Here is a 27265-nt window from a genome sequence, read left to right as displayed (position 1 = left end):
CGAGTACAACAGCTAGAAATCAAGAGAGAAGTAGTCATTTTCTCATAGACTTCTATACAACCAGAGGAGTCGCCCCCTGGTGGACATTAGAGAGAATGCAGCTTTAACACATGAAGCTTTGACTTCACTTTACAGAATCGGAGGTTGCCGTTTGGTCAGAATAGCCAGAAAAAGCAAGCTGGTATTTATTTGACGTCCTACGTATTGGGGGAAAAATAATAAATATTTTTCTGGCAGACTAACTATCGTGAGGGAGAACTACAGAGCCGCGAACGAGCGTCCATATGTTCACATCTAACTCTGAATTCAGGATTTATTTTCCAAACTAGAGTTGCTGATTGTTGGAACAGTGGAAACACAAACCGGGACGTGTTTGCTTCGTTTTATTTTGCATAAAAAAGAATGTGAAAACTTCAGTCCGTAATTAATACAGCAGCTAGCTCTATATGTTGGATGACTGCTAACTACGTTTAACATCTAAAATTATTATTAACTCGGTGTACTGTACTTAACTCCACTGGTTTCTTTACTGCAACACACACACACACACAGGTAGAGGTCTAAATAATGAACAAATAATTCAGAATTCAAAATAGATAATAAAAATTAAGAGCATTAAAGAAGATTAGCAGAAAATGGCTAAATAAAATAAATTAACCAAATTTCAAAAGTTTTTGATTATCTGCTTTGAAGTTGACTTGAACATAAAGTGTGCTGCAGAGTGTGTTGTGGATGAAGCATTAAGTTGTTCAATCTCACTCATTTAGGGGCTAGCTACTTAGCTAGCTAGTGTGCTCGTTCTTTGCTGCTGTCATGCTAGAGTTATAGAACATAGAAAGCAAATCCTCCCACTTCTTCACCTAAATAAACTCTTTAAAAAGCCTCTTGGATCAGCTGGAAAATGCATCGTCACAAACCTGAAAGTGGCTGTTTTTCTTTGTAGAGATACGTGGTTCTCACGGGACCTTTATTTGAAGTACTTGTTGCTCATAATACTTTTATACTTTTACTGAGTTCTTACTGACCAACTACACTCAAACTAAAGAGCTGCTGTTTGCCATCGAGGAGCTGGCCTACCTGGGAGGAGACACCAACACAGGTAACACACACACACACACACACACACAAACACACACACACACACACACACACACACACACACACACACACACACATAACATAAAGCATTGATGAGTCACTAACCTTTGAAGTTTATCCCTAAAGCAGCCCTTTGAAGAAGCAGAGACAAAATGTCCTCACATAGGCATATAAAACACAAGATACACAAGACGTACGGCTTAATATAAGATGTCGAATAAATTAATAGTGTTATAGCAAATTCGGCTGAAATCTAATTCAGCAGGCAGGTGTGTACAGTCATAATTAGTAGTTGATTATCAGCGTTTCCAAACAGCAAGGATGTCTAAAATATGCACATTTTTCAATGGAGTTTGGTATTGGTTTCATCTAAAGGGTCTTGACAAGTTTAACCTACAGTACAGTATTTGAAGCACTGCCCAATAAAGTCAGTACAGTTAGAGTGTACTGTGTGTTGCAAGGCTTCTTCCAGCAGGGGGTGCTACAGCACACAGAGACATGATGATGATGATGATGATGATGATGATGATGATGATGATGATGATATCTATAACTTATTCAATGACTGTTTGAGTTATGGAGAGAGAGAGTTATGAAGAGGCAGGACCATATAAGTGTATACTTCTTCTAACTCCTTTTATAAAATAACACATTTATTTATGTTGTTTATGAGTATTTGTTTCTTGACAATTTGTTGTATTTGCTGTTCATTTTATTTCTGGTTTTTGTTTTGTTTGACTTATTTGATGCATGTGCAAAATAAAAAGTAAAATTAGGCTAAAAGGTAAATCACAGAGCTACAGTGCAGCGCAAGATATGAATAAAAAGTCTCAAATTTAACTTAATAAAATTCATATTTTCAGTGTCAAACAGAGAAGTCTTAGAGAACTGAGAGTTGGAGCAGAGCTGCAGTTTGTTTCAGATTTGTGGATCATAAGAACTGAATGCTGCTTCTACAGGTTTAGTTTGGACTTTGGGGTCAGAAAGTAGACCTGAACCAGATCCTCAAAGTGATCCATCGTTTACATTAATATTCCAAAACAGCTGAAATAATAGTTTCATCACCTTTCTGTGTTCGATGTAAAGTGAGTGAGGACACTCACCTCTGTTGTCTGGTTGATTATCAGGACACTTTCACTGCTTTTCTTTAATTCATGACAGAACGATGGAGGTAAATTATGATTCAGATGCTCTGTGGCAGCTTCTAAACGTAAAGAAAACTGGTGGAAGTTTGGAATGGTCGCAGCCAAAGGACTTCTCTTGAAGAGCTGGAAAGAAAGGAGCTGGACTGTAGAGCATTGGTTCTGATAGAACTGGTTCTGGATCAGGACTCCAACAAGACTTTCTTGTATTTTACCTCTGAAAAGTGAAAGGCAGGTGTGTAAGTTTGACTCTACTGAATATCTTTGGCTTTTGGACTCTTGGTCGGACAAACCGAGACATTTGAAGATGTGTCCTTGGACTCAATCTCAACAATGTGTGCTGCACTAAACACCACTCGTGTTTCATAGACTCAATGATTGATTACTTTAAACATAACTATTAATATTATTATATACATATACAGCTGTAATGTCTCCTGAAAGACTCTCTGCTGATGTTGAAACATGTACAGGAAATAATAAGAAGACGCTGACAACGTTAATCTGATCGGAACATCTCAGCCTGGCCTGGTGGTCATGGAAACAAGCATATGATCTGCAATCAGTCCGCAGCTTCTTGTGAAATTAATGATTATCAGTTTAACAGAAACACAGAAAAAAAAAGTTTGCTAAAATTCACAGAGTGTAGATATCATCTTAAATTAACCTTTTAAAATAAAAAAGCAAAGGAAGCGAGAAAGAGACTCCAAACAACCATAAAAAGTAAAAAAACAAACCCAAAGAGACATAAACTGACTATAAAGAGACTCAAAACTACAACAAATTGTAACAAATGACTACAAAGAAATAATAAGAAGACGCTGATAACGTTACTCTGATCGGAACATCTCAGCCTGGCCTGGTGGTCATGGAAACAATCATATGATCTGCAATCAGTCCGCAGCTTCTTGTGAAATTAATGATTATCAGTTTCACAGAAACACAGAAAAAAAAAGTTTGCTAAAATTCACAGTGTAGATATCATCTTAAATTAACCTTTTAAAACAAAAAAGCAAAAGAAGCGAGAGAGAGACTCCAAACAACCATAAAAAGTTAAAAAACAAACCCAAAGAGACATAAACTGACTATAAAGAGACTCAAAACTACAACAAATTGTAACAAATGACTACAAAGAGACATAATGCAACTACAGAGAGACTCCAAACAACCACAAAGACATTTAAAACTACCACAAAGAGACTCAAAATGACGGCAAAGAGAATCTAACTTGTTCTTATATTTCTATTTCTCTAGCTCTATAGATCTATCGTTATATAGTTCTATACTACTTCCATGAGCCCACATGCTGTACAGGACAATAACTAAACAGATTTGATTCAGACCAAAGTGAGAACAAGACACCAGAGTGAAGAAGTGTCTGATCCACTGGTGACACTGGAAACATGGTGGACAGAAGAAGCTGATCATGTGACAGAGACTCTGCTCTGTACAACTAAAGACAGATAAATCATCAGTAAAGCTCCACCTCTTCCTGTACGCAGATATACAACGAGGACAGCACACAGACACTCAGACGGGCAGAAAGACGGACAGAGAGACGGACAGAGAGACGGGCAGAGAGACGAGCAGAGAGACAGACAGAGACGGTCTACCTGGACGTCATGGATCACCTGTTGATGCTGCTGCTGTTGCTGTGGAGCTCAGGTAGGACTCTGATTTAGAGAAGTGTTTTATTACAATATTACTGTTGTATCTTTAAATCAGAGATCACACACACACATACACACAGACCTACGCACGCACACACAAACACACACCTACGCACACACACACACACAAACACACACACAGAGAAAACACTCACACTCAAACACACACCTATACAGCCACACACTTATGCTCAAACACACACACACACAAACACACATATGCTCACGCACACACACTCAAACACACATACTCACGCAAACACACACACACACATACTCACGCGTGCACTCACTGGCCAAATCCCAATGTCCCCCTAAAGCCTCAAACCCTGAACCCTCAAGGACTTACTGAGTCACCTGGTGAGTGGTTGAGTGTGAGAGACTGTGAGGGCTTGAGATGGTGTGAATATGAACGGGACAGCACTTTGCTGCAACATATCACGTTACCAAGAAAACGACAAAAAATATGATGTATAATTGTGTGTATTTATTTTGTACTTTGTACTCCCTGAATTGAACGTCTTCAGGCTCTTTCCTCACAAGATGAGAAGTCATTTTATATAATCTATTTAATCGTTTTTGTCAAAACAGCTTCAATGACAAAATCAAATATTTGATGAATAAATGAATAATTTAATTAGTTTATTTTTTATTACATATTTAACCCTTAATGTTTCTGTGTAAATGTAATACTCCAGGCTGAACACACTGAGCCGTCCTCTTTGTTTACCTTTTTTTTTTTAAGTCTCCATGTGTCCACTGGTTACCTCGTGTTTAACGTCACATTGCAATGATTTGTGGGTAATTTCCTTAGGCTAAGTCAGCATACTATGCAGATTTACGGAAAGGGTTCATAAAGGGCTCAGCATGTCTGCGAGAGATCCTCAAACACTCGATGATTTGACAGAGGGACAGCCCTAAACCCTCACGGACTTCGCGGGAGCGCGCCTCAAAGTCCGTGAGTCCCTAAGAGGGACATTGAGATTTGGCCTCTCACTCACTTTCTCTCACACACACACACTCAAACACACATACACACACATACACACACCTACGGACAAGTACACACACACATGCTCACACACACACTAAACATGAAGACAATGGAGTGAGGTCATATTTTCAAGTCCTTCAAGGTCGTTGCGATGAAATTAAAAAAAGTTACAAAAATAATGAATTAAAGTGATTAATTATTGACTGCATGAACTCTACCAGCCGCCATGTTAAAAAAAAAACTGTTTATAAAACGTGACGATGTTTCCTGAACTTTGTAAAATCGTTAACATTCAAGTTAAAATCCCCAACATTTTAATCAAATAATAAGTTATTGATTATATTTGTAATATTTCTGTGATCAATGTATACTCAGTAATGATCTCTGTGTGCAGTGTGTTATACTGTTGGTGGTGGAGTCCTCCATAGATTCAGACTCATGACTAATAGACAGGAAACGCTGCAGCATGTGATCAGTGAGGCTGTTTGTAGTCTGATATCAGCCTCACTGGTTCCTGTTCACTCTCCTACAGACGGATCAGAGCAGCATTAAGTTACTGCTAATGCTGACTCAGCATTTACTGCTGCTTCACATTAAAACACCTCAACAAGACAATCACAATGGGGGCTTTTATTGTGAAGAACTCACAGGAAACACAATGTATTCATCACTGAGGTCAAAAACAAGAGAGAGCATCATGACTCGCTGCCTCTGATTGGCTGAACCCTTTTAAAGCCTTTCTGTGCTGCCTGATAATAGTAGTTAGCAGCATCGTGTTCCAGCCACTGGTGGGGAAACAAATATGACCCTTTAATCTACTCGTCTGTGATTGGCTGAAAAGGAAGGAGACGTATAAAAAACAGTCTTGTTTTTAAATGCAGGTTTAACTGAATATAAATGTAACAACATCACAATACGTTTTTGACGAAAATATCAAGTACATTCGAAAAAATCTATTTGTGGATTTCTATTATATTTACTTAAAAGAACAAATATGTGTCTATTTCTCCAGAACTCCAGGCTGAAGGAAATCACACATCAACAGGTAAACAGAGAAAGAAAAGAGAAATAAAGAACCAGTGAAGAAGAATCAGCATTCAAGTTTTAGTTTATATTTTATTAATTTAATTTGTTTCTTTTCTTCCGACTCTCTTGTTTCTGTTCAGAGCCTTACAGGTTGGTGGGAGGAGACAGTCGCTGTGCAGGAACACTGGAGGTGAAACATGAAGGAGACTGGAGACCAGTACATGGCGATGACTGGAGCCTGAAGACAGCAGCAGCTGTCTGTAGCTTGCTGGACTGTGGCTCTGTTGTTTCTGCCAGACGGAGAGTGGAGTCCTCAAAGAGATCTGTGTGGAGGATCAACTCTGACTGTGTTCACTCTGGATCTGCTCTGAAGGATTGTGCAACATCAGGTTACTCCAACCTCTTACTGGATCTCACCTGCTCAGGTAAGCCCATCAGTGACATCACCTCTGACAGTAATGTATCCAGGTGGACACACACACACACATGCAGCAGCTAGAATGGCAGCAGACTTGTCTGATGAGCTGCTGCCTCAGTAGATCAGGTGCTGAATGCACCAAGATATCTTTATATGTGAAACCTCCATGTCTGCTGCTTCAGGAGTCCTCTGGGCCGACCAGCAACCAGCCAGAAAGGACTCCTCCTTCAGCTCCACAGCTTTCTTATTCACTGGTTCACACCAGCAGCTTCTTTGGTTTCCACCATAACAGGAACCAATGACCTGCTGGACACAACTTAGAGCAGCTCAGCTCAGCCGGAGACTCGTCAGTATCTCCACACCGTCCTTCAGCCTGGACACTCCTTAAGGAGAGAGTCCAGCTCCATCTCTCTACATGTTAGGGATCATTTTATAAACACATTTATATTCTGGGTCACAGATCTTCAAAGAAAAATAAGACAGAATGTTATTTAGTGTCTGATGTCTTTTCTCTCTCTTTCATCTTCTATCATCTCTCCAGACTCTGTCAGGCTGGTGGATGGGACTAGTCTGTGCTCAGGCAGACTGGAGGTGAAGTCTAACCAGACTAACCAGTGGTGGTCCTCAGTGTGTGAAGATGACTTTGACCAGCAGGATGCAGAGGTGGTCTGTAGGGAGCTTGACTGTGGGGCTCCTTCAGTCCTCCAGGGGGCGCTCTATGGAGAAGCGGAGGCTCCAATGTGGACCAAAGAGTTCCAGTGTGGAGGCCATGAGTCTGCTCTCCTGGACTGTAGAAGCTCAGGCTCAGATAGAAACACCTGCTCACCTGGCAAAGCTGTTGGACTCACCTGCTCAGGTAGAAGAGGAGCTGCAGCTTTGATCTGGTTCATTTCTGTTCTACTGAAACTCACTTTGTTCTTTACTGACGACTCTCTTGTTTCTGTTCAGTACCTGTCAGGTTGGTGGGAGGAGCCAGTCGCTGTGAAGGTTCACTGGAGGTGAAACAGGGAGACTGGAGACCAGTATCTGGCTTTAACTGGAACCTGAAGGAAGCAGCTGATGTCTGTAGAGATCTGGACTGTGGCTCTGCTGTTTCTATACGACCAAGATATAGAGCAGAGCCCTTAAATAGATCTCTTTTGTGGTTCAACACAGACTGTATAGACTCTGGATCTGCTCTGAGAGATTGTTTAACTACACTTTTCTCTTCCTCCATCGTGGATCTCACCTGCTCAGGTAAGCCCATCAGTGACATCATCTATGTGCCAGTCTAATATGTTTCGGTCCAGTCCCTCCCTCACTAAAATAAAACACTCTATCTATCACAGGTGGCTCTATCCCTTCATGAGCCTCACCTGTCTCTTCCTTATTAGGTGTACCGTTAGATTCTCATTGTCTGCTTTCAAACGTGACTTGTTTGCATGTTTAACTCTACTGGCTCAGCACCTGGTGCTGCTGAAGTGGAGACATGTTTCTTCATCAAGTTCAAGGCACATCTTCTGAGGTGTGGATACTTGTGTTCCATCAGTACGTCCCATAACTCTTCATTCATGCAGGTGTTTCCCTTGATTTGATCTCAGTGTGAATGTGCAGTGAGAGAATCTCTTTCTCAGCAGCAAAGCTGTCCAGGTGGAACACTGATACTATTTAGCTCTCAGTAAAGCTCTTCTGATGTTCTCATGTTGCTCCTCATAGATGTCAAGCTGCACAATGTCTTTGTCCTGATGTTTCACTTCTGTCTACATGTGAGGAAAGTTCACATAGTTAAAGTCTACCTGACAGCAGTTGTGTCTTTTCAACGTGTTTCCTTCACTGATCCTGTTCTTCCCTCAGTGGCTGGCCGTCAGGGCCAGCAAAGCCTTCTCTGCTGGCCTAAACAGAATCACAAAGTTAAAGCTATTTTATAATTTAATCATTTTTCATAAATACACTCCATGTATTCTAAATATTTTTCCCATTAGCTTATTATCTCATTGCACAGCTACTGTGTTCCTCAGTTGCTCTGCTTCAGTGCAGCTTGTTTTAAGTAGAGCTTTTATCCAATCAGAGTTCACCTCTGTGTCTCTAGGTAGAAGAGAGGCCCGAGGCCTGCAGACTCACCTGTGTTGCAGGTTAAGTGAATGGGAACGATATTGTTGATTGTCATAGTGTTCAACCAATCAGATCTTTAGTTTGACATGTTGGGCGTATCCTTTGATGTGTCAGAGCTTCTAGCTGCTCTACAAGTACGTCAGCATTAACGTGCATCTTTTTACACACACGTACACACACTCATTCACACATCTAGGCTGTGCTGTTATGCTCCTCTCAGGTGCACGTGGTGAGTAGGCGTGGCCTCTATTGTGTGCCTCATTGCTCCGTTATATATTCGCGGCCTCGCTGCCATTGTGTTGTATTGCATGATGTAATCAAGATTGCAAGAGTACGCCCGCCATCTTTCTCCTCTTCTCTCTCCTCCGCCATTGTTAAGTCTCGTGGGCCGTAACCACCTACGAGATCTCTCAAATGTCTTTAAGTATATTATTGAACAGACACTGAGCGGTCAGAGCTCAATCCCCACGGAGGGTTCGGAGGTCTAACAACAAGTCAAGATTTTAGCAGAGTATATATGCTTCACACAAACTGAACTGCTTGTTCCAGCTGCACATGATCTCGTCCCCTTTTGATATTTGTGTTTTGAGCTAACTTAGCTAGCTGGTTGATCACATGGACAGTTGTAAACTTCTCCACCTTGTCACTGACAATGAGCAGTGACCACGACTCCCAACATGCCGAGCAACAACAGGACAGAGCCAAAGACCGTTTATGAGAAGTGGACGTAGTCACTGTGACGCCATTGATTGGTTTCTGGACTGTCATTTAGAAACCTCACTCAATGCACTGTATGTAATGAACCAGTATTTTGCTATAGTATGTTTTGCATTATTATAAATAATTGATTATTATTGTTTACTTATTGTATTTTTGTAATGCACATGTGAATTGTTGTTTCATAACATCTTCTTATTTAGTGTCTGATGTCTTTTCTCTTTCTTTCATCTTCTATCATCTCTCCAGACTCTGTCAGGCTGGTGAATGGGACGAGTCTGTGCTCAGGCAGACTGGAGGTGAAGACTAACCAGACTAACCAGTCTAACCAGTCTAACCAGTCTAACCAGACTAACCAGTGGTGGTCCTCAGTGTGTGAAGATGACTTTGACCAGCAGGATGCAGAGGTGGTCTGTAGGGAGCTTGGCTGTGGGGCTCCTTCAGTCCTCCAGGGGGCGCTCTATGGAGAAGTGGAGGCTCCGATGTGGACCAAAGAGTTCCAGTGTGGAGGCCATGAGTCTGCTCTCCTGGACTGTAGAAGCTCAGGCTCAGATAGAAACACCTGCTCACCTGGCAAAGCTGTTGGACTCACCTGCTCAGGTAGAAGAGGAGCTGCAGCTTTGATCTGGTTCATTTCTGTTCTACTGAAACTCACTTTGTTCTTTACTGACGACTCTCTTGTTTCTGTTCAGTACCTGTCAGGTTGGTGGGAGGAGCCAGTCGCTGTGCAGGAACACTGGAGGTGAAACAAGGAGACTGGAGACCAGTATCTGGCTTAGACTGGAGCCTGAAGGAAGCAGATGATGTCTGTAGAGATCTGGACTGTGGCTCTGCTGTTTATGTAGGGAAGTCCTCAAACACATCTCTGTGGAGGATCTACTCTGACTGTGCTCGGTCTCAATCTGCTCTGAAGGAGTGTGAAACATTAGATTACTCCTACTTCTTACTGAATCTCACCTGCTCAGGTAAGCCCATCAGTGACATCATCTATGACATCATCTCTGACAGCAATGTCTCCAGTATGTTCCTTCCTCTGTCACAGTGACAGTCAGTGGGTTTCCACTGGACTGAACTGTAAAGTTAACCAGGACAACGACATCCTGAAGTGTAGAGAGGTGGGCTTGTTTCTGGAAGCTTCAAACCTCCATAGACTGCTGAGCTCCACCTGAGAGGACACACCTGTCTGTCTGTCTGTCTGTCTGTCTGTCTGTCTGTCTGTCAGACATCACGTCCTTATTCAGGGTCCATCTCGTTCAACGGAGGGTAAATCTGAACTGTCATCATCTCTCTGTGTTTACAGACCTGCTGCTTCAGCCAATCATCACTGTGTCCTCCTCCATGTACGGGGTCTCCGAGGCCCAGCAGCAGGGGGCTCCGGTGCTCAGGCGCTCCACCTTCACCATCTGCTGCTCCATCCAGCCACAGTACCCAGGAGGCTCCTTCCAGCTCACCTTCAGCTCCTCCAACTCAGCACACAACTACACCCAGCCAGCTGTCAATCACTCTGCCCACTTCCTGTTTCCTGCTGCAGAGCCCGCCCACCAAGGAAGCTACAGCTGTGTTTATCAGCTCTATGTTTTTAATCATAACTTCTCCTCTGAGAGCCGTCTGCTCTCCATCACTGTCTTAGGTAAGCTGACTGTTTACATGCAGGTTTGAAGATGATCAGCTGACCACAGAGTCCATGTTGTTGTTTCTGGAATGACTCTGTGACTCCTGTCATTGTGTTACACATGTCATATAGTAACCAAACCTAAACACAGTCTATCAAAGGCAACAGCTAACAATCTACTGTAGCACAGAGCAGGTTTGGTTACCAGGATAACTCTGGTTCTCTGAGAACTGAAGCACCTTCTGACGTGACCAATCACAAAGCTCCACTGCCACCACATCAGTCATAACACCTCTTAGCCCCCAACTCGCCATTTTCAAGTGTAGTTCCTCCACCAATCAGAAGCAAGAAGGGCGGTGTGCTCCGATCCCTCACTCAGAGAACCAGGGTTATCCTGGAGACCAAACGCTGAGACAGTCGTTAACGTGTTAATGTGTGTCAGTGATTGTAGATTTCAGGGTCAGTGGGAGCTGTTGGACTCATGATGTCGTGTGGTGATGACTGTCCATGTGTTTGTTCAGATCCAAGACCTCTGATCATCAAAGCGGTCGTCCTGCCGCTGGCTCTGCTGTTGGTGAACGTTGCCCTTTATTTCTACTGTAAGGTACGGACACACGTCTGTTGTTTAGACCAGCGACTGAAATGAAGCTCTCGCTCTGTGTTTAGTGAACTGAAGACAGGACTGTGCTGTCATGTCTCTGCAGGCCAGCAGGGGGCGGATGCCGCGCAGACAGGAGAACACTGAGCTGGTTCAGTATAACCTGGGTGTTCCTGCAGCTGAAGAAGAAGAAGAAGAAGAAGAAGAAGAAGAAGGAGCTCAGGGAGCAGAGTAGCTCCTCCAAGGAGCTCATCTCACATCCAGATGATTTCTACCACACAACCACCATCAGCTCCCTTTGATACGCACGTTCCCTTAAACCAGAAGGCTGAATATGATCTCACATTATTATGGGCTGTCTGTCTGACTCTCAACAATGTGTTGGTCTCTCCACACGTTCTGACTTCCTGTCTGTGGCTCTCAGCTCCAAGCCCATTGGTTCCTGCTGAAGACGTGAATGTTTAAAAACACCTCACAGATATAAAGTTTCATTTAAAAGTAGACTTGAGATCAGGTTTACCAGAGTCCAAGCAGGAACCAAAGACTATGAGGAACAATGTTAATGTGAGATATTAGAATAAACATGAAACATTGACTTCTATCTTCTACATTCTGCAGAACGAGACTCAACGTTCACAATCTGCTGTTTGTCCTTTAAAACATAGAATGAGCTTCATGACTTCACTTTAGCTCCTTGTGGTTCACATGACTCTTTTATTGTAGTGAGCAACATTTATCTAAAAGATAATCATAATAATACAAATAAGAACAATAGTGCACCCCGCTGTGATCAGCCCCTAAAACATCTTTTATTTGTGATTTAGAAATGTTACTATTTTGCTCATAGTTGTACTTTATGATTTTACTTCATTTTGTAATCAAGGATTTTGCTTTTTTTCTATAATTAAGGATTTTGCTAACATCAAAAGAACATTGTAATTATTGATTTTGCTTGTTTTGTCATAATTAAGAATTTTGTATATTTCACAAGAATGCTATAATTAATGATTTTGCTTCATTGTTTTTATTAAGGATCTTACTTATTTCATTAGAATTTTGCTTATTTATGTACTTCATGAATATAATTAATGTTGCAATCAATGAATTTACCTTTTTTAATACAGTTAAGGATTTTGCTTATTTCATAAGAATTGAACAAATGTTGTACTTTGTAAACTGACTTAAATTTGTAATCAAGGAATTAAAAAACATTATAATAAAGGATTTTGCTTAACTTAAGTCATGAGCCTTTCACTTGATTTTGTCATTTTTTTTCATTAAAATGTTGCTTATTTTGTACTTCATGAATTCACAATATTATGTAATTAAGGACTTTGCTTATTGTTATAACAAAGAATATTCTTATTAACAATATTTTTTATAATTATGGGTTTTGCTAATTTCATAAGTGTACTTAATTTTCTAATTGAGGACTTTTAATTTATTTTATAAGTGTTCAGCAACATTTTGTCGATCAGGATTTTTCTCATTTCATAAGAACTTTGCTTATTTTTGTACTTAAGTATTTTTATTAATTTTGTGCTAAAGGGATTTTGATACAAAATATCTTAACTAATCAAACAATCTAAATAAAATATGAACACATACATAAAACTAAACACACATACACACATGCACAGATGTAGTACTAGTACTACTTTAACAAAGTACTTTAAGGGTTGTTGAACTTTGGTCCAGTCGGATCATTTCTGGACGTGGAACAGACGACATGTGACCAACAACCAAAACCAAACCTGAGCGTCATTAGAAGGACTTTAACTCACATGAGCACATCTGTGCTCAAACATGTGCAAATGATCAGTTTTCATGTGTCCCACACGGAGAGATGAAGTGATGATCACTGTGAATTTACAATTATAACATCTTTTTAATGTATCTAGTGTACTGTGCTCAGAACTGATTTGACTGAAATTGATTCTATTTATAACTTGTTAAAGCGTTTGACAGATGAAGAGCCAGATGTTTCTCTCAGGAGTTGGTTTGAAACCAGTAAAAGAAGTAACCGTTATTGGACATGAGCCCAGCAGGCCGCCAAGTTAACTCTTTGTTATCCTACATCCCTCCTTTTATTCTCCACAGTTAGTTTAATTAACCTTAGAAGTAGCTGAGATATTTTATTTAGTTTGTCTGTTTTGTGTTGATTGTCAGCTGGGATGAAGAGCAGCTTGAGGAGGCCGTCAGACTTTCCTGACTGTTGCTCTTAAACCCCAAACATGTGTTCTTACTGAAGATACAAACCTTTAAATATGGCTCACACATGTATAGCTTCTATAAAACAAAAGCCCTTTCTGACGGGGAACTGAACTTCCACCAGACTCCATTCACAAAAACACTAATTTAACCTCTCAGAACACAGGAGCTGCTGGTCTACTGCTGCCTGCATCTGTTAGTGTGTTTGTGTGATTGTTTGACTTTAGTGAATCTGAACTAACATTTAACCCTCTAACTCACATCTGCTGCTCCACAGGATTGTGGGTCAGAATCAGACCGTATGCGGACGTGACGTCACTCGTTTGTCTTTAACGTCTTCAATGTCTTTACGCTATTTGTTTTGTACGTTTTTTTGTTTCATATAAGCGACCATAATAGTTCAACTATGTTACAGCCACACGCTTTATAAATATAAAAAATGACATTCGTGTCAAAATGACATTCGTGTCAAACTAGCTTTTGGGAAAAAGCTAGCTTCGAATTACATCCGGTTTAACGGCGCTGCGCAAAGATATTTCACAATAAAAGTCATGGAGAGAATAAAATCTAGTGTAGCGTTGAGTTTTCATTTTTTATGCTAACGTTCTTATGTATTCTACGTTATATTAAACCTACGTTGTTGTATCTTTATTTTTATAGCAAAAATAAGTGATTTGTATTTACTCACATGTACGTCGACTTTTAAACTGACATTTGCTTACCGGATGTGTTTTTAGGACTGCTGCGATTGGTCTATACGAAAAGGCTAACTTTCATGTTCAGGTAACTGAAAGTGAACTGAATGAGTTAGGACAATGGAGAAGGTTTTATGTGATGTCCACGGTAAGTCTCTTAAAGTTAAAGTTAGCTAACTGTTTGTTATAGAATATAAAGGTTAATATTGTGTGTAACTCGTCCTCTATGTCCTCCACACAGGCAGCGTGTGTATGTTAAAAACGGGCGTTAAAGACGGACCAAATAAAGGCAGAAGCTTCTACGTCTGTGTTGACAAGCAAGGCTGTGACTTCACTCACGTGGCCCGGTGAGTAAAAGTACTGACGTCACCCTTTTTAGAGACTGCGTGTGTGTGCGTGCGTGCGTGCGTGCGTGCGTGCGTGTCCCACTGCAGGGATATGATCATAAATCATCGTTATGAATAAATAAAGAAGCCTTCAGAATTCTGTAGTCCAACCCAAAAAGTGCTCAAACATCTGGTTCCTCCTGAGTTATATACAGTTGGTTTGCTTGCTTGGTAATCATATTCCAGTTTTAATCCACTCCAGTCAACTATTACTTCATACCAGCCGGGTACAAGTCTGACAATTGCCATCGTCAAAACATAACTGGTGATTTTATAATGATGTGATAGCTGTTGGATTGTTTTTGATCTGAGTTATCGTCTCCTTCAGAATCTCCCCGTCCCACTGCCTCCAACATGAAGACTCGACGGTGGAGCTCCAAGCTCTCACCTACAGTCTACAACAGCAGAGCCACAGGTGGATATATTATTGTTGTTGTTATTAAATGTCTAAAACAAGTAACGGAGAAGTCATTGCTGTTGCAGCTTTACATTTGATGCTTGTCTCCAGCTCCTCTTGGTTGGTTGGATTGGACGTTTGGCCTCTCAGTGCCATCGTGAAAGTGTCCTCGTACAAATACTTCAGAGTCAACATAGACAACCTCCTTTAGCTGGCAAACACACTTTGCTAACTTGTGCAATTGATGCAGCAGATACTTTACTAAGACAATTGTGTGTGGAATGTCTCTTACTGTATGTTTTATGATTGTTTTATGTCGTCTCTGTGATGTTTATTTATTTAAAGCAGCCGACTGCAGCACTGTGTCCTAACACAATCTTCCCCTTCATAGACAATCAAAGTTTATCTCTCCATCTATTCTCCTTTTCCAGGTTGTTCTACAGGTGCATTGTGGGTAAAAAAGCAGGCCAGAAGTGGTGTGGAAACATTCCCTGGACTGCAGTAAGACACCATACACACCTTTTATTATTTCTATACATTAAAACACTTTATCTCTTCTAATCATTACACACTCATGTTCACAACTTTATGTCGAATAATAATAACTGGACAAATAAATACACACACCATAAACTCCACAGTTTGAGTCCGGCCAGGAGTCTCTTGTTCCGCTGTCTCTCTGCTTCCCATTTTTTAAGTATCTTTTCGTCTTCCATCATTGCAGCCCGAGAAGGAAAAGAGAAACCCTCTATCCGACACGCAGCTGCAGCCATCTTGCCTGCCGCCCGTCCGAAACCCCTTCAAAGCCTCCGGCAAGACGGACGAGGGCTCTGAGTGGAGGAGGATGCAGCGTGGTGGGAGCGCGGAGAAGAGGAGCGAGGAGAGAGACGGCGGGGCGAGTCACAAAGCCGAGGGAGGAGAAAGTCGTCAGAAGGAAAACTCGGCGGATTCATCATACCGAGGCAAACAACTTCCACCGGGGATGAAGGTAAAGAAGAGAGTTTCAGACGAGGAGGAGAACAGTCCCAAAGCTAGCGGTGTGGAGAAACTGACCGATAAAGTGAAAGACAAGACTGAAGAGAACCACACTGAGACGGGAGAAGTGGGAAACGTGGTTTCTACCTCCAGCGTCAAGGCTGTTCATCCAGAGACGAAGACTCCAGCCTCACGGGATCCTCACAAGGACTCAACTCGACAACCGACCGAGGGTGGAACCGGTCTGGTTGAACAAAACGTAAAAGAGAGCGTCTCTAAATCTGTACCCAGGAGCAGCAGAGACTCTGATAAAACCAGGAAGTCCAGTCCAACCCAAATCCACCAAGTCGACGACGATGACGACGACGACGACGATGACGATGTCGTGGTGGTGTCGGTGAAACCCGCTGCTCAGAAAACTCCTCCCGTCTCTGCCGTTCAGAAGACGCTGACCGACTTCGCCGGGTTCCAGCCGGCGTCTAAAGTCGAGGGTCAGCCGGTAGACCCCCGAGGGCTGCACGGCCACCTCACGGCTCAGCTCCAGCAGAAAAAGGTGAAGCAAGCGACACGTCATTACCTCGTCGTGTCCAGTCCGGTGTGAGAGAGGACGACTCTCTGTGTGTCAGAATGGTCTTTTATCTGGTAGAAAGTCTCTGTGCTTATAGATGTTTTTTAGTTTAGAAGATGGAGAATAAAACGCTGTTCAATGGTTCAACCAGACCGACAGCTGAAAGAGACAAAAGATCAGTCTGAGTTAAAAGAGAAGAACTCAGCAGTTATTGGTGAGAGAAACTGGAAGCTTAGATCTGATCATTTTGCACTAAAGTTCTTATTAATAGAGAGAACTTTTCATTTTTCAAGTGTTTAATTCACACAAAATACAGCATTATACATGTATATGTATATTCCCTTAACTGGGACAGACATTTTTATCTCCTAGCCCTATGAACAACTTCCTGTTTCACAATAAAGCACCCAAAAACAAGCCTTAGTCTGAGGTTAGCGCTGCTGGAGTATCAGCTGAACGAATCGCAGTTTAGAGCGCTTCAGTCAGAGAGACTCGCTCAATATTTACAGTTTAATGATCTTCTTTTGTTTGTTGTGAAGGCGACTCTGTCGGTGGTGAACGTGGCGGCTCTGCCAGATAGAGGGGAGCGTCTGAGGACTCAGGTGAAGGATCTGGAGGACGCTCTGGAGTCTCTGAGCCTCACTGCTGCTGCTCAGCCTGGTAACTTCTACAGGAGGAATAATATTAGGATTACAAGTTTCTGAGTTGATTTTTAGTGACTTTCCTGTACTTAACATACAATAAAACTCAGAAATAATCACTAAAAATGAAGAATGATAAATATCAAAGCTCTATAATGTTCTAAACTGGGTGAGACAGTTGACTGTGCGTTGATGTATGATCTCTTTCAGGGTCTCAGGATGGAGGTGACGGCGGTGATGCCGGTCTGGGTAGCAGCCGGGTGAACCCGTTCAGCCGGCAGGGCGGCACCATCCTGCTCCCGGCCCCCCCAGCACCGGGCCCCTCCCAGCGCCAGGCCTCCAGCAGCTCCATGGGGCTCCAGCTGAGCCAGGGGTCCACCCAGACGTATGGAGGTAGGCCGAACACGGAGGCCGAGGACATTTCTGTCATTGGTTTGGTTTTGTTTTTTATTCAAAAACATTAAAACGTATGTATTTTAAATCTACGATGGCTTGGTAGAGAGTTATGATTCCTAGAAAAACTTATTAAAGTCATACATTTACAAGAAAAAACTCACAAATTCACAAGAAGAGAACTTCAATATTCTCTGGGATTATTGAATCATAAATGTAAATTGTACGAAACCTTCAGCCACCGTCTGAATTTCGTTGCTTCTACAGTAGTTATTATGGTATGGATGATATTCTTTCTCTTATTGTTTAGTTGTTCTATGAACATGTATTTTGTACTTTATCCTCATGTTAGACCTGTTGAACGTATCATCTCACCAATGGGTTATCAGATAAATCCTAAAGATTGCTGTTTCACCACAATGGCTCTAATGTTCTGTTGTAAAAATCCAAATATTAATCTCTGGATTAATTTCCTCTATTACTGCTTTTTATCCGGGCAAACACCTTAAACTCTCAGTGCTTCATGTGTTTCCCAGCAAACCCAGAGGTCCAGGCCTTTTACGGAGGCAGGATGACCAACGACCGTCTGCTGGCGGTCAAAAACGCGACATGTGAGACCATCGACCATCTCCACAAATCCATGGAGTCCTGCCCCGACGCTGAGGCCGAGGTCCAAGACCCCAAAGGCATCAAGGTAACACCTCATCATGTCCTCTTGTGATTGGTCCATTACTGTGATGACATCGCCCTCTTGTGATTGGTCCATTACTTTAATAACATCCTCCTCTTGTGATTGGTCCGTTACTTTAATAACATTGCCCTCTTGTGATTGGTCCATTACTGTGATAACATTGCCCTCTTGTGATTGGTCCATTACTTTAATAACATCCTCCTCTTGTGATTGGTCCATTACTGTGATAACACCGCCCTCTTGTGATTGGTCCATTACTGTGATGACATCGCCCTCTTGTGATTGGTCCATTACTTTAATAACATCCTCCTCTTGTGATTGGTCCATTACTGTGATAACATCGCCCTCTTGTGATTGGTCCGTTACTGTGATAACATCGCCCTCTTGTGATTGGTCCATTACTGTGATGACATCGCCCTCTTGTGATTGGTCCATTACTTTAATAACATTGCCCTCTTGTGATTGGTCCATTACTGTGATAACATCGCCCTCTTGTGATTGGTCCGTTACTGTGATAACATCGCCCTCTTGTGATTGGTCCATTACTGTGATAACACCGCCCTCTTGTGATTGGTCCATTACTGTGATAACATCGTCCTCTTGTGATTGGTCCATTACTGTGATGACATCGCCCTCTTGTGATTGGTCCATTACTTTAATAACATCGCCCTCTTGTGATTGGTCCATTACTGTGATGACATCGCCCTCTTGTGATTGGTCCATTACTGTGATAACATCGTCCTCTTGTGATTGGTCCATTACTTTAATAACATCGCCCTCTTGTGATTGGTCCATTACTGTGATGACATCGCCCTCTTGTGATTGGTCCATTACTTTAATAACATCGCCCTCTTGTGATTGGTCCATTACTGTGATGACATCGCCCTCTTGTGATTGGTCCATTACTGTGATAACATCGCCCTCTTGTGATTGGTCCATTACTTTAATAACATCCTCCTCTTGTGATTGGTCCATTACTGTGATAACATCGCCCTCTTGTGATTGGTCCATTACTTTAATAACATCCTCCTCTTGTGATTGGTCCATTACTGTGATAACATCGCCCTCTTGTGATTGGTTGTCAGGTGTTGCTCCTGCCCCATCAGAGGAGAGCGTTGGCCTGGCTGCTCTGGAGAGAAAACCAGAATCCCTGCGGAGGAATTCTGGGTAAATTGACCTTTTGTTATTAAAGATGAAGAGGAGTTGGTCAATTCCTTCTCAAAACCTCATAAATGATAAAGTGTTCTCTCTCCTAAAAAATACAATGCTTTTATTATCTCAGAAAAATTATTTTTTGATTATTTTCATTATCGTTTATTCTGGTGTTTACTTTCTAAATGAATCGTTTGGTCTATAAAATAGTGGAAAAAAACATCCATCCCAGTTCCTCAAAGTCTAATGTGAAGTCTTCAAATGTCTCGTTTTCTCCAAAATCCAAAGAAATTCAGTTCGATATGAAGTAAAACAGCAAGAGCAGGAAATCTGCATGTTTGAGAGACTGACAACGTTATTTTCAGCCATTTGTTGCAGCTGTAATGTAAAGCATTACAGTGGAACACAGTTCATTGGATTTGGAATTGATTTGTTTACATTGTTATATGGAGAAACAAAAATAACCAGATAAATATAAATTAATATTGTAAAGTTGATTAATGTCCATTCGTTTTTCTGTGGAAAGAGTTTTACATTTTCTCCTTCATCTTAACTTCAAATTTTACTTTTTTTAAAGTGTGCAAGCAGTTTTCTTCACCATAAATTAGAGAAGAAATTGTCTATAAAAAAAGACATTTCTGTTTTTAAATGTGATCAGAACATGACAAACTTCTTCATCGTTTCTTCTTCTCTGGTTTCAGCGGATGACATGGGTCTGGGGAAAACCTTGACTATTATCGCTCTCATACTGGCCAAGAAGATCAAAGCTAAAGAGGAAGTTGAGAAGAAGGAAGAGAAGAAGCTGGAGGGCTGGATCTCCAAATCTGGTAACTAAAACCTTTTCCTCTCACCGTGTTTATCATCATGACGTAACACCAGAGTTCACCTCCAGAACTCAGAGGATGATCTGATGAGTTTGGTCTTCGATCATCCAGACTCCGGCCTCGTGGTTTCTAAAGGCACCCTCATCATCTGTCCCGCCTCCCTGATCCACCACTGGAAGAGGGAGATCGAACGACACGTGAAGACGGGGAAGCTGACGGTGTACCTGTACCACGGACCCAACCGGGAGAAAAGGGCCAAAGTGTGAGGGAACCACGCACACATTAGAACGTTAAACACACAGACAGAGACTCAGAGGTTTGACTTGATTCACTTTTTAAATGGAGCTACAAACAGTCAACATGCTCACAGCGGTTCTGTTGAGTGAAGCCAAAGCTTCATGTATTAAAGCTGTTATTCTCGCTAATGTCCACCAGGGGGCGACTCCTCTGGTTGTATAGAAGTCTATGAGAAAATGACTCTACTTCTCTCTTGATTTATTACCTCAGTAAACATTGTAAACATGAGTTTATGGTCTCAATCTCTAGTTTCAAGTCTTCTTCAATACAGCATGATGTTCATTTAGTGAATGATGGTCCATTTAGAGTCAAACAGACCATAAAGCAGGGGATGCTTTATGGGCGGGGCTACACGGTGATTGACAGGTCTCTACCAGAGACGTATACGCCGTCTCTACGTCACTCCTCAGTCCACATATGGTCACTTCCTGTTCACTGGCTGCAAAAAAAACATGGCATATTTTTGATGACATCAGCAATAAAAACGGTCCATCCATAAAGCTGCAATCACTCCTAGTTCTCTCTGTTGAAGCCCTCACGGTCAGAGTGAATGAAGAGTTCTCTCTCCGTCCCTCAGGCTGGCTGATTTTGACGTGGTGGTGACCACGTACAGTCTGGCCTCTAAGGAGGTCCCGGTCCAGAAGGGGGACGCTGAAAAACCCAGCACAGATGCTGATGAAGTGGTGAGTAATATATATATATATATATATATACTCATGTTCTGACTTCAGCAGCATGTATGAGCTTTAAAGCTGTAACTTGTAACAAAACATCCAAACTATCCTTTTCATTTACTGGATTCTTTTGGGGCCAGAACCAGTAAACTCAGACACGTGTTGTTCACTTCATCCCACGTTCATCCTCCAGCCGCCACGCTCCGCTCCTCTTCTGCGAGTGACCTGGGCCCGGCTGGTTCTGGACGAAGCCCACAACATCAAGAACCCCAAAGTGCAGACCTCCATGGCCATCTGCCAGCTGAGGGCTGGAGCCCGCTGGGCTGTGACCGGTACACCGATCCAGAACAACCTGCTGGACATGTACTCGCTGCTCAAGTAAGACAACGAGTTTTAAAACTGGTAGAAATGTTTACTCTGGTTTGTCTGCATGATGGACATGTGGGGGGTTTCAATGGGAGGCCACCGGTCCACCGTGGACAGACCCAGATCCTCCAGCAAGAAACACTACCACTTTAGTCCAGACCGTTCTGTTTTTATGTACCGACATAAGTTCATCTTCACAACTCGAGGCGGTTAATTGTAATGAGATTCTGTTCGTTCAGCGTCCGCCTGTGTCTTCCAGGTTTCTGCGTTGTTCTCCGTTTAATGAGTTCAAAGTGTGGAAAGCTCAGGTGGACAACGGCTCGAACCGAGGCAGAGAGAGACTCAACATCCTGACGAAGACTCTGCTGCTCCGACGCACCAAAAACCAGCTGGACTCAAAGGGAAAACCGCTGGTAGGGACGAACACGCACACTTTATGAGTTCATTACGTTATGAAGGACACAACCTTCTGTTATTGATCGTGAACACTCTGGATCCTGGTTCCAGGTGTCTCTTCCGGATCGGACCTGCGAGGTGCATCAACTCAAACTGTCCCAGGATGAACAGGCCGTGTACGATGTGGTCTTCGCCCAATCCAGGTAACGCGACGCTTTTCTTATTTGTTCATGACTGATGTTATGAAGCCTCGAGTTCGGCAATTTCGCTGTCGCCATCTTGGCCTTTTCTCAACCAGTAAACAGGAAGTGACCATATTCAGACTGAGGAGGAGTGACGTAGAGACATCGTATACGTCTCTGGTAGAGACCTGTCAATCACCGTGTAGCCCCGCCCTAAAGCATCCCCTGCTTTATGGTCTGTTTGACTCTAAATGGACCATCATTTACTAAATGAACATCATGCTGTGTCGAAGAAGACTTGAAACTAGAGATTGAGACCATAAACTCATGTTTACAATGTTTACTGAGGTAATAAATCAAGAGAGAAGTAGAGTCATTTTCTCATAGACTTCTATACAACCAGAGGAGTCGCCCCCTGGTGGACACTAGAGAGAATGCAGCTTTAACACGTGAAGCTTTGGCTTCACTCTTAAGAACCGGAGGTTTCCTCCTGGAGAAAACGGATCCCATATGTTATTGTGTTGTGTTGCCTTTTCTTAACAGCTTAAGATATTTCCTGCACACATTTTTTTATCTACTCAGAGTGTAAGAATGACATCAGGACTAATAATGTTCCATTTAAACTACAATGACTAAAGGATGCTTATGACATCTCCCAGCTCTAAATGTGTATAAACGTCATGTCGTTTCTGGATTCAGTAGATGGATCAGTAATAATAACGTAAATTGACAGTAGAATGATGATTTTCTCTTTTCCTCCAGGTCGACTCTGCAGAACTACCTGAAGAGACACGAAGGGAACGATGTGAAGAAGGGAAACGCTTCCAGTTCTAATCCCTTTGACAAAGGTGACATGTTTGTTTCATGGTAAACGCGTGTTAAAGTGTCTCTATAGAGGTGTGACTGATTATATGGAATCATATTTGTGCCTCAAGCACTGAGGACGCCATCTCACATTTTCTCTCTCTCCAGTGGCCCAGGAGTTTGGTATCTCTCAGACTGACGCCGCGGTGTCGACTTCCCAGCAGCCCCAGCAGGCGTCCAGCACCGTCCACATCCTGTCTCTGCTACTGCGCCTCCGTCAGTGCTGCTGTCACCTGTCGCTGCTGAAGAAGGTACACACACACACACACACACACACACACACACACACACACACACACACACACACACACACACACACACACACACACACACACACACACACACACACACACACGTCTTTAATCAAAGAGTTTACTCGCATCAATACACAACAAACAAACAGCTGCATAGTCTGACATCTTTGTTGTTCTAGTTAAAATCCTGGCAGCAGAGATTTGACTTTATTTGTAATCTGTCTCTCTTTCTCTATCTCTCTGTCTCCCTCCCTCCTTCCTTCTCGCTCCCCCCCCCCCCTCAGACTCTGGACCAGTCTGAGCTGCAGGGCGACGGTATCGTCTTGTCCCTGGAGGAGCAGCTCAACGCTCTGTGTCTCTCCTCCAGCCCCTCTCCCTCGTCGGGCCCTCACCCTCCAGACACCGTGGCCCTCAATGGGACCCGCTTCGCCTCACAGCTGTTTGAGGACACCAGTGAGAGCACCAAGGTGGGAACGTCTTCATCGTGTGGCAGGAGACCTGCTCGTACCAGAGTGTCTCGTGGAGTAAAGCTCACCGGTTACCTCACGTTGAGCTTTCTCTGATGCACTGCAGCACATAAGACAGTCTGCAGAATCAAACCATTATTTTATAGACATTTTGATTAAATGTGGAAGACGAAAACTTGCATTTTCTTTTGTTCATTTCGTTAAACTTGCACTCTTTAACTCGTAGATATTCTTCTTTTGTTTTGGTAGACTTTGGACACGTTCAGCTGTGATTGATCGTATCTTAGAAAACTTTGTTTATTAAATCATATTTTAAAATCTGTCTTCGCCAAGAGGCCAGAGAACACACGCTGTCCTGTCAAACATGGAAAAACAAGTCCATGTTTAATAAGAACAAACAAAAACAAACTCCTGCATCACTGCTGTTATTTGATCGACCTTTCCTCTACCTCACACGTTTCCAGATCGCTGCTATCGTCTCCGAGCTGAAGGACATCAGACAGAAGGGTGCCGATCAGAAAAGGTGAAACATTAAAGTTTAACGATCCATTCAGTTATTTTCCAAATTGTTTCGTTCTTTCAGCAAAAAAAATCCAATACATTAGCATATCTTCCAAATGCACGCCACGTTAACGGTGGTGTGTTACTCTCTTAATGTGCAGCGTGATCGTGTCCCAGTGGACCAGCATGCTGAGGATCGTAGCGGTTCACCTGCGTGAGATGGGCCTCAGATACGCCGTCATCGACGGGACCGTCGCCCCCAAACACCGCATGGACCTGGTGGAGGAGTTCAACACCAACGCTGACGGGCCGCAGGCAAGTCTCACACCAAACTATCCAACTAGATAGATAGATATATGTATATATATATATATATATATCTACAGTTAAGTCCGTTGTTCTGCCACACAACTTTTACTATATGATGGAGGAAGTTCTGCACAGATTTTTGCAACATTTAACATATTGTGGATTAATATTTCTGTTTATTTTTCTCCCAAAGGTGATGCTGGTGTCTCTTTGTGCTGGAGGGGTTGGGCTCAACCTCATCGGAGGGAATCACCTGTTTCTCATCGACATGCACTGGTGAGACGCTCCGTTAGACGTCGTCGGCTGTAGATACAGTCGGTCTTCTGTCTCAATGATTCTGTTTATTACATCTCTCCTGTTGTTCCTAAAGTACTTTCACCTTCAACTGAACTTCACTTGATTCAGTTAAACTGAAACTTGAGCTGCGTCCAGTCTCTTTATTCTCACAGAACCATTTACGAGAAAATGTAACATTTTAAAGACATTAAAACCTTTTTTACAGTTTTGACAATTCTAATTTTCAAGAAACGTGAGCAAACTTTCTAAAAAGTTCCAAAAGTCTTTGTCAACGTCAAAAAACGGACATAAAATTATATACAAACAATAATTTAGAAGCCAGCCTCCAGATTAAAAGCCTGATATAATAGAATGCATGATTTTGTGCTATAAAGTTTATTATAGTATGCAATAGAACAGCCAAAATGATGATAATAAATAAATAAATAAATGATCATTAAAGGTTACATTTTGAATTATTAAATATGATAAAATACACTTTAAGATCTGTAATTGTGCTCAATCTCTCAAACAAACACAGGAGATAAATAAACAACATAAATTCCATTTTGCACTGACTTGCTCGTCGAATGCTGCTCATGAAGTGATGCAATCTGTTGACCTGCTCAGCACCTCTGACCTCTGACCCCTGAACCCTCTCACAGGAACCCGGCCCTGGAGGATCAGGCCTGTGACCGGATCTACAGAGTCGGACAGAGTAAAGATGTCACCATCCACAGGTAACGCGTCAGCAGGACGGCTCATCCAAACCAAGTTGATTTCTGTATAAATACTGAAATTATAGCATGAAAACACATTAGATATTGTTTAAAATCAGACCGAACAAGAAGCAATAATAACACAAAATGAGAACGAGAAGAAAGCTGAATAGATGGGTTTTTAGTTTCTGTTTAAAAACATCAATATGTTCTCAGAGCGTCTTGAAGGCTCTTCTAACAACTCGGAGTAGAAATCCTAAAATGATTTGTTCTGCTTTGTGGAGCAGCTAAAAGAGAAGAACCAGAGGATCCGAGGTTCACAGGTTCATAAACTAAAAGCATTTCTGAGAGGAAGTCTGGTAAAACGGCCTTAAAACTGATAAAAGAACTAACAAGTAACCCGTGTAAAGATTTGAGATGTTTATAATTTGGTGTGTGCGTGTTAATAAATAGTTGTGTGTGTGTTCTCCAGGTTTGTGTGTGACGGCACGGTGGAGGAGAAGATCTCCACGCTGCAGGTGAAGAAGAAGGAGCTGGCCCACAATGTGCTGACGGGAACGGGAAGCACAGTCTCCAAACTCTCGCTGGCTGACCTCCGGATCATTTTTGGTGTCTGAGACGAGAGAGCAACCGCCGTCGATACGCTTAAAGTTCAGGGTAGAAGATTGAAAAAATAACTTCATGAATCTAAGCTGCTAGAGGTCTTATTTTCCACCGTGGAGTGACGGGTTTCTTCCTCTTTTATCTTAATCCAGAACAGTGATTTTACCGTCATCCTGACTGCTTTTCAACCTGTTATTGGACTTCATGTGCCTTTTTTATTTCAGTTCTTTCCTTTACTTAAACTCCCTTAAGTCCCTTTTTTCAGTTCTGCTGTTGGCATGTTTACTGTGATACATGTTGCTCTTGCGGATCTATTTTAACATGATGTCAGTTGTTCCTGAAACTCTACTTCCTACACGATGCTTTTCAATGACCTGCGGTTTCTCTTATTTATTATTGTCGACGTGGTCTGAAGGAAACTTTAATTTGTCTTGAAATGTTAAAATCTGCAGACACACAGGTGATTCTCTCTTTTGATTTACGCTGGCTCATTATTGGAGTGCAGCAAATATTTCCTCTTTTTTTATTAATATCTATATTTTTGTCACCTGATGGAGTTTATTTCTTGTAAAGCTGTTTTCAAATATCTTTGTTTAAGTATTGTTTGTTGATTTTAAATAAATTCAGTTGCTCATGTAACGCCTCCCTGTATCAAGTCACTTGATTGTTGCTTATCAATTCACAATGTCAAGATGCTCTGTAATGTGCTCATGCATGCTTTTTAAGATATATCGGAGACATTTTAACATGTGCATTCCCTCATGTATGAAAAGGAACCTGGTGTTTATTTGAAATATATTTTGAACACTGAAGAATGGTAATGTATAGATAATTTGCTCTGTGAAAATAATATATTCAGAATACCTTCTGTCCACATTAACGGTTAAATTAAATATCACTTGGCTATATGAGCACTGCTCATTCTGTTAGTTTTGTGCGTTTATTCATAACGTGAGAGATTATGATATATATATATATTATACTTTTTTAAATTATAACTATGCACTAATGTTTATGTATCAGATGCATCCCTTGGTCCTCCTTGTGCAGTCCACCAT

General features: G+C 42.0%; 2 protein-coding genes across 2 annotated transcripts; both read left to right on the top strand.

The window, feature by feature from the left end:
• Positions 1-6127: 6127 nt before the first annotated feature.
• On the top strand, positions 6128-11755 carry LOC306704099 (scavenger receptor cysteine-rich type 1 protein M130-like; the record flags this gene model as incomplete). The annotated part of the gene is made up of 10 exons (XM_079170312.1): positions 6128-6147; positions 6228-6355; positions 6890-7204; positions 7297-7584; positions 9406-9756; positions 9849-10121; positions 10457-10591; positions 10688-10786; positions 11290-11372; positions 11473-11755. 10 exons carry the CDS (start codon positions 6128-6130, stop codon positions 11599-11601), a joined length of 1821 nt encoding a protein of 606 aa, XP_079026438.1. The 3' UTR covers positions 11602-11755.
• Positions 11756-14384: 2629 nt separating this feature from the next.
• Positions 14385-26834, top strand: ttf2 (transcription termination factor, RNA polymerase II). Its single transcript, XM_079169569.1, has 23 exons — positions 14385-14420; positions 14514-14619; positions 14987-15073; positions 15487-15556; positions 15780-16583; positions 17138-17258; positions 17450-17632; positions 18169-18326; positions 19409-19490; positions 20177-20302; positions 20411-20561; positions 21174-21279; positions 21464-21648; positions 21896-22049; positions 22144-22235; positions 22977-23062; positions 23187-23329; positions 23617-23799; positions 24264-24322; positions 24462-24615; positions 24803-24885; positions 25551-25625; positions 26077-26834. The coding sequence occupies exons 1-23, from the start codon at positions 14393-14395 to the stop codon at positions 26219-26221; spliced, it is 3381 nt and encodes a 1126-aa protein (XP_079025695.1). The 5' UTR covers positions 14385-14392; the 3' UTR covers positions 26222-26834.
• The last annotated feature ends 431 nt before the right edge of the window (positions 26835-27265 follow it).

The sequence above is a fragment of the Pholis gunnellus genome, assembly GCF_910591455.1.
Source record: "Pholis gunnellus genome assembly, chromosome: 12".
NCBI lineage: Eukaryota > Metazoa > Chordata > Actinopteri > Perciformes > Pholidae > Pholis > Pholis gunnellus.
Note: the sequence above shows the minus strand (reverse complement) of the source record. Positions and strands in the feature narration are given on the sequence as shown.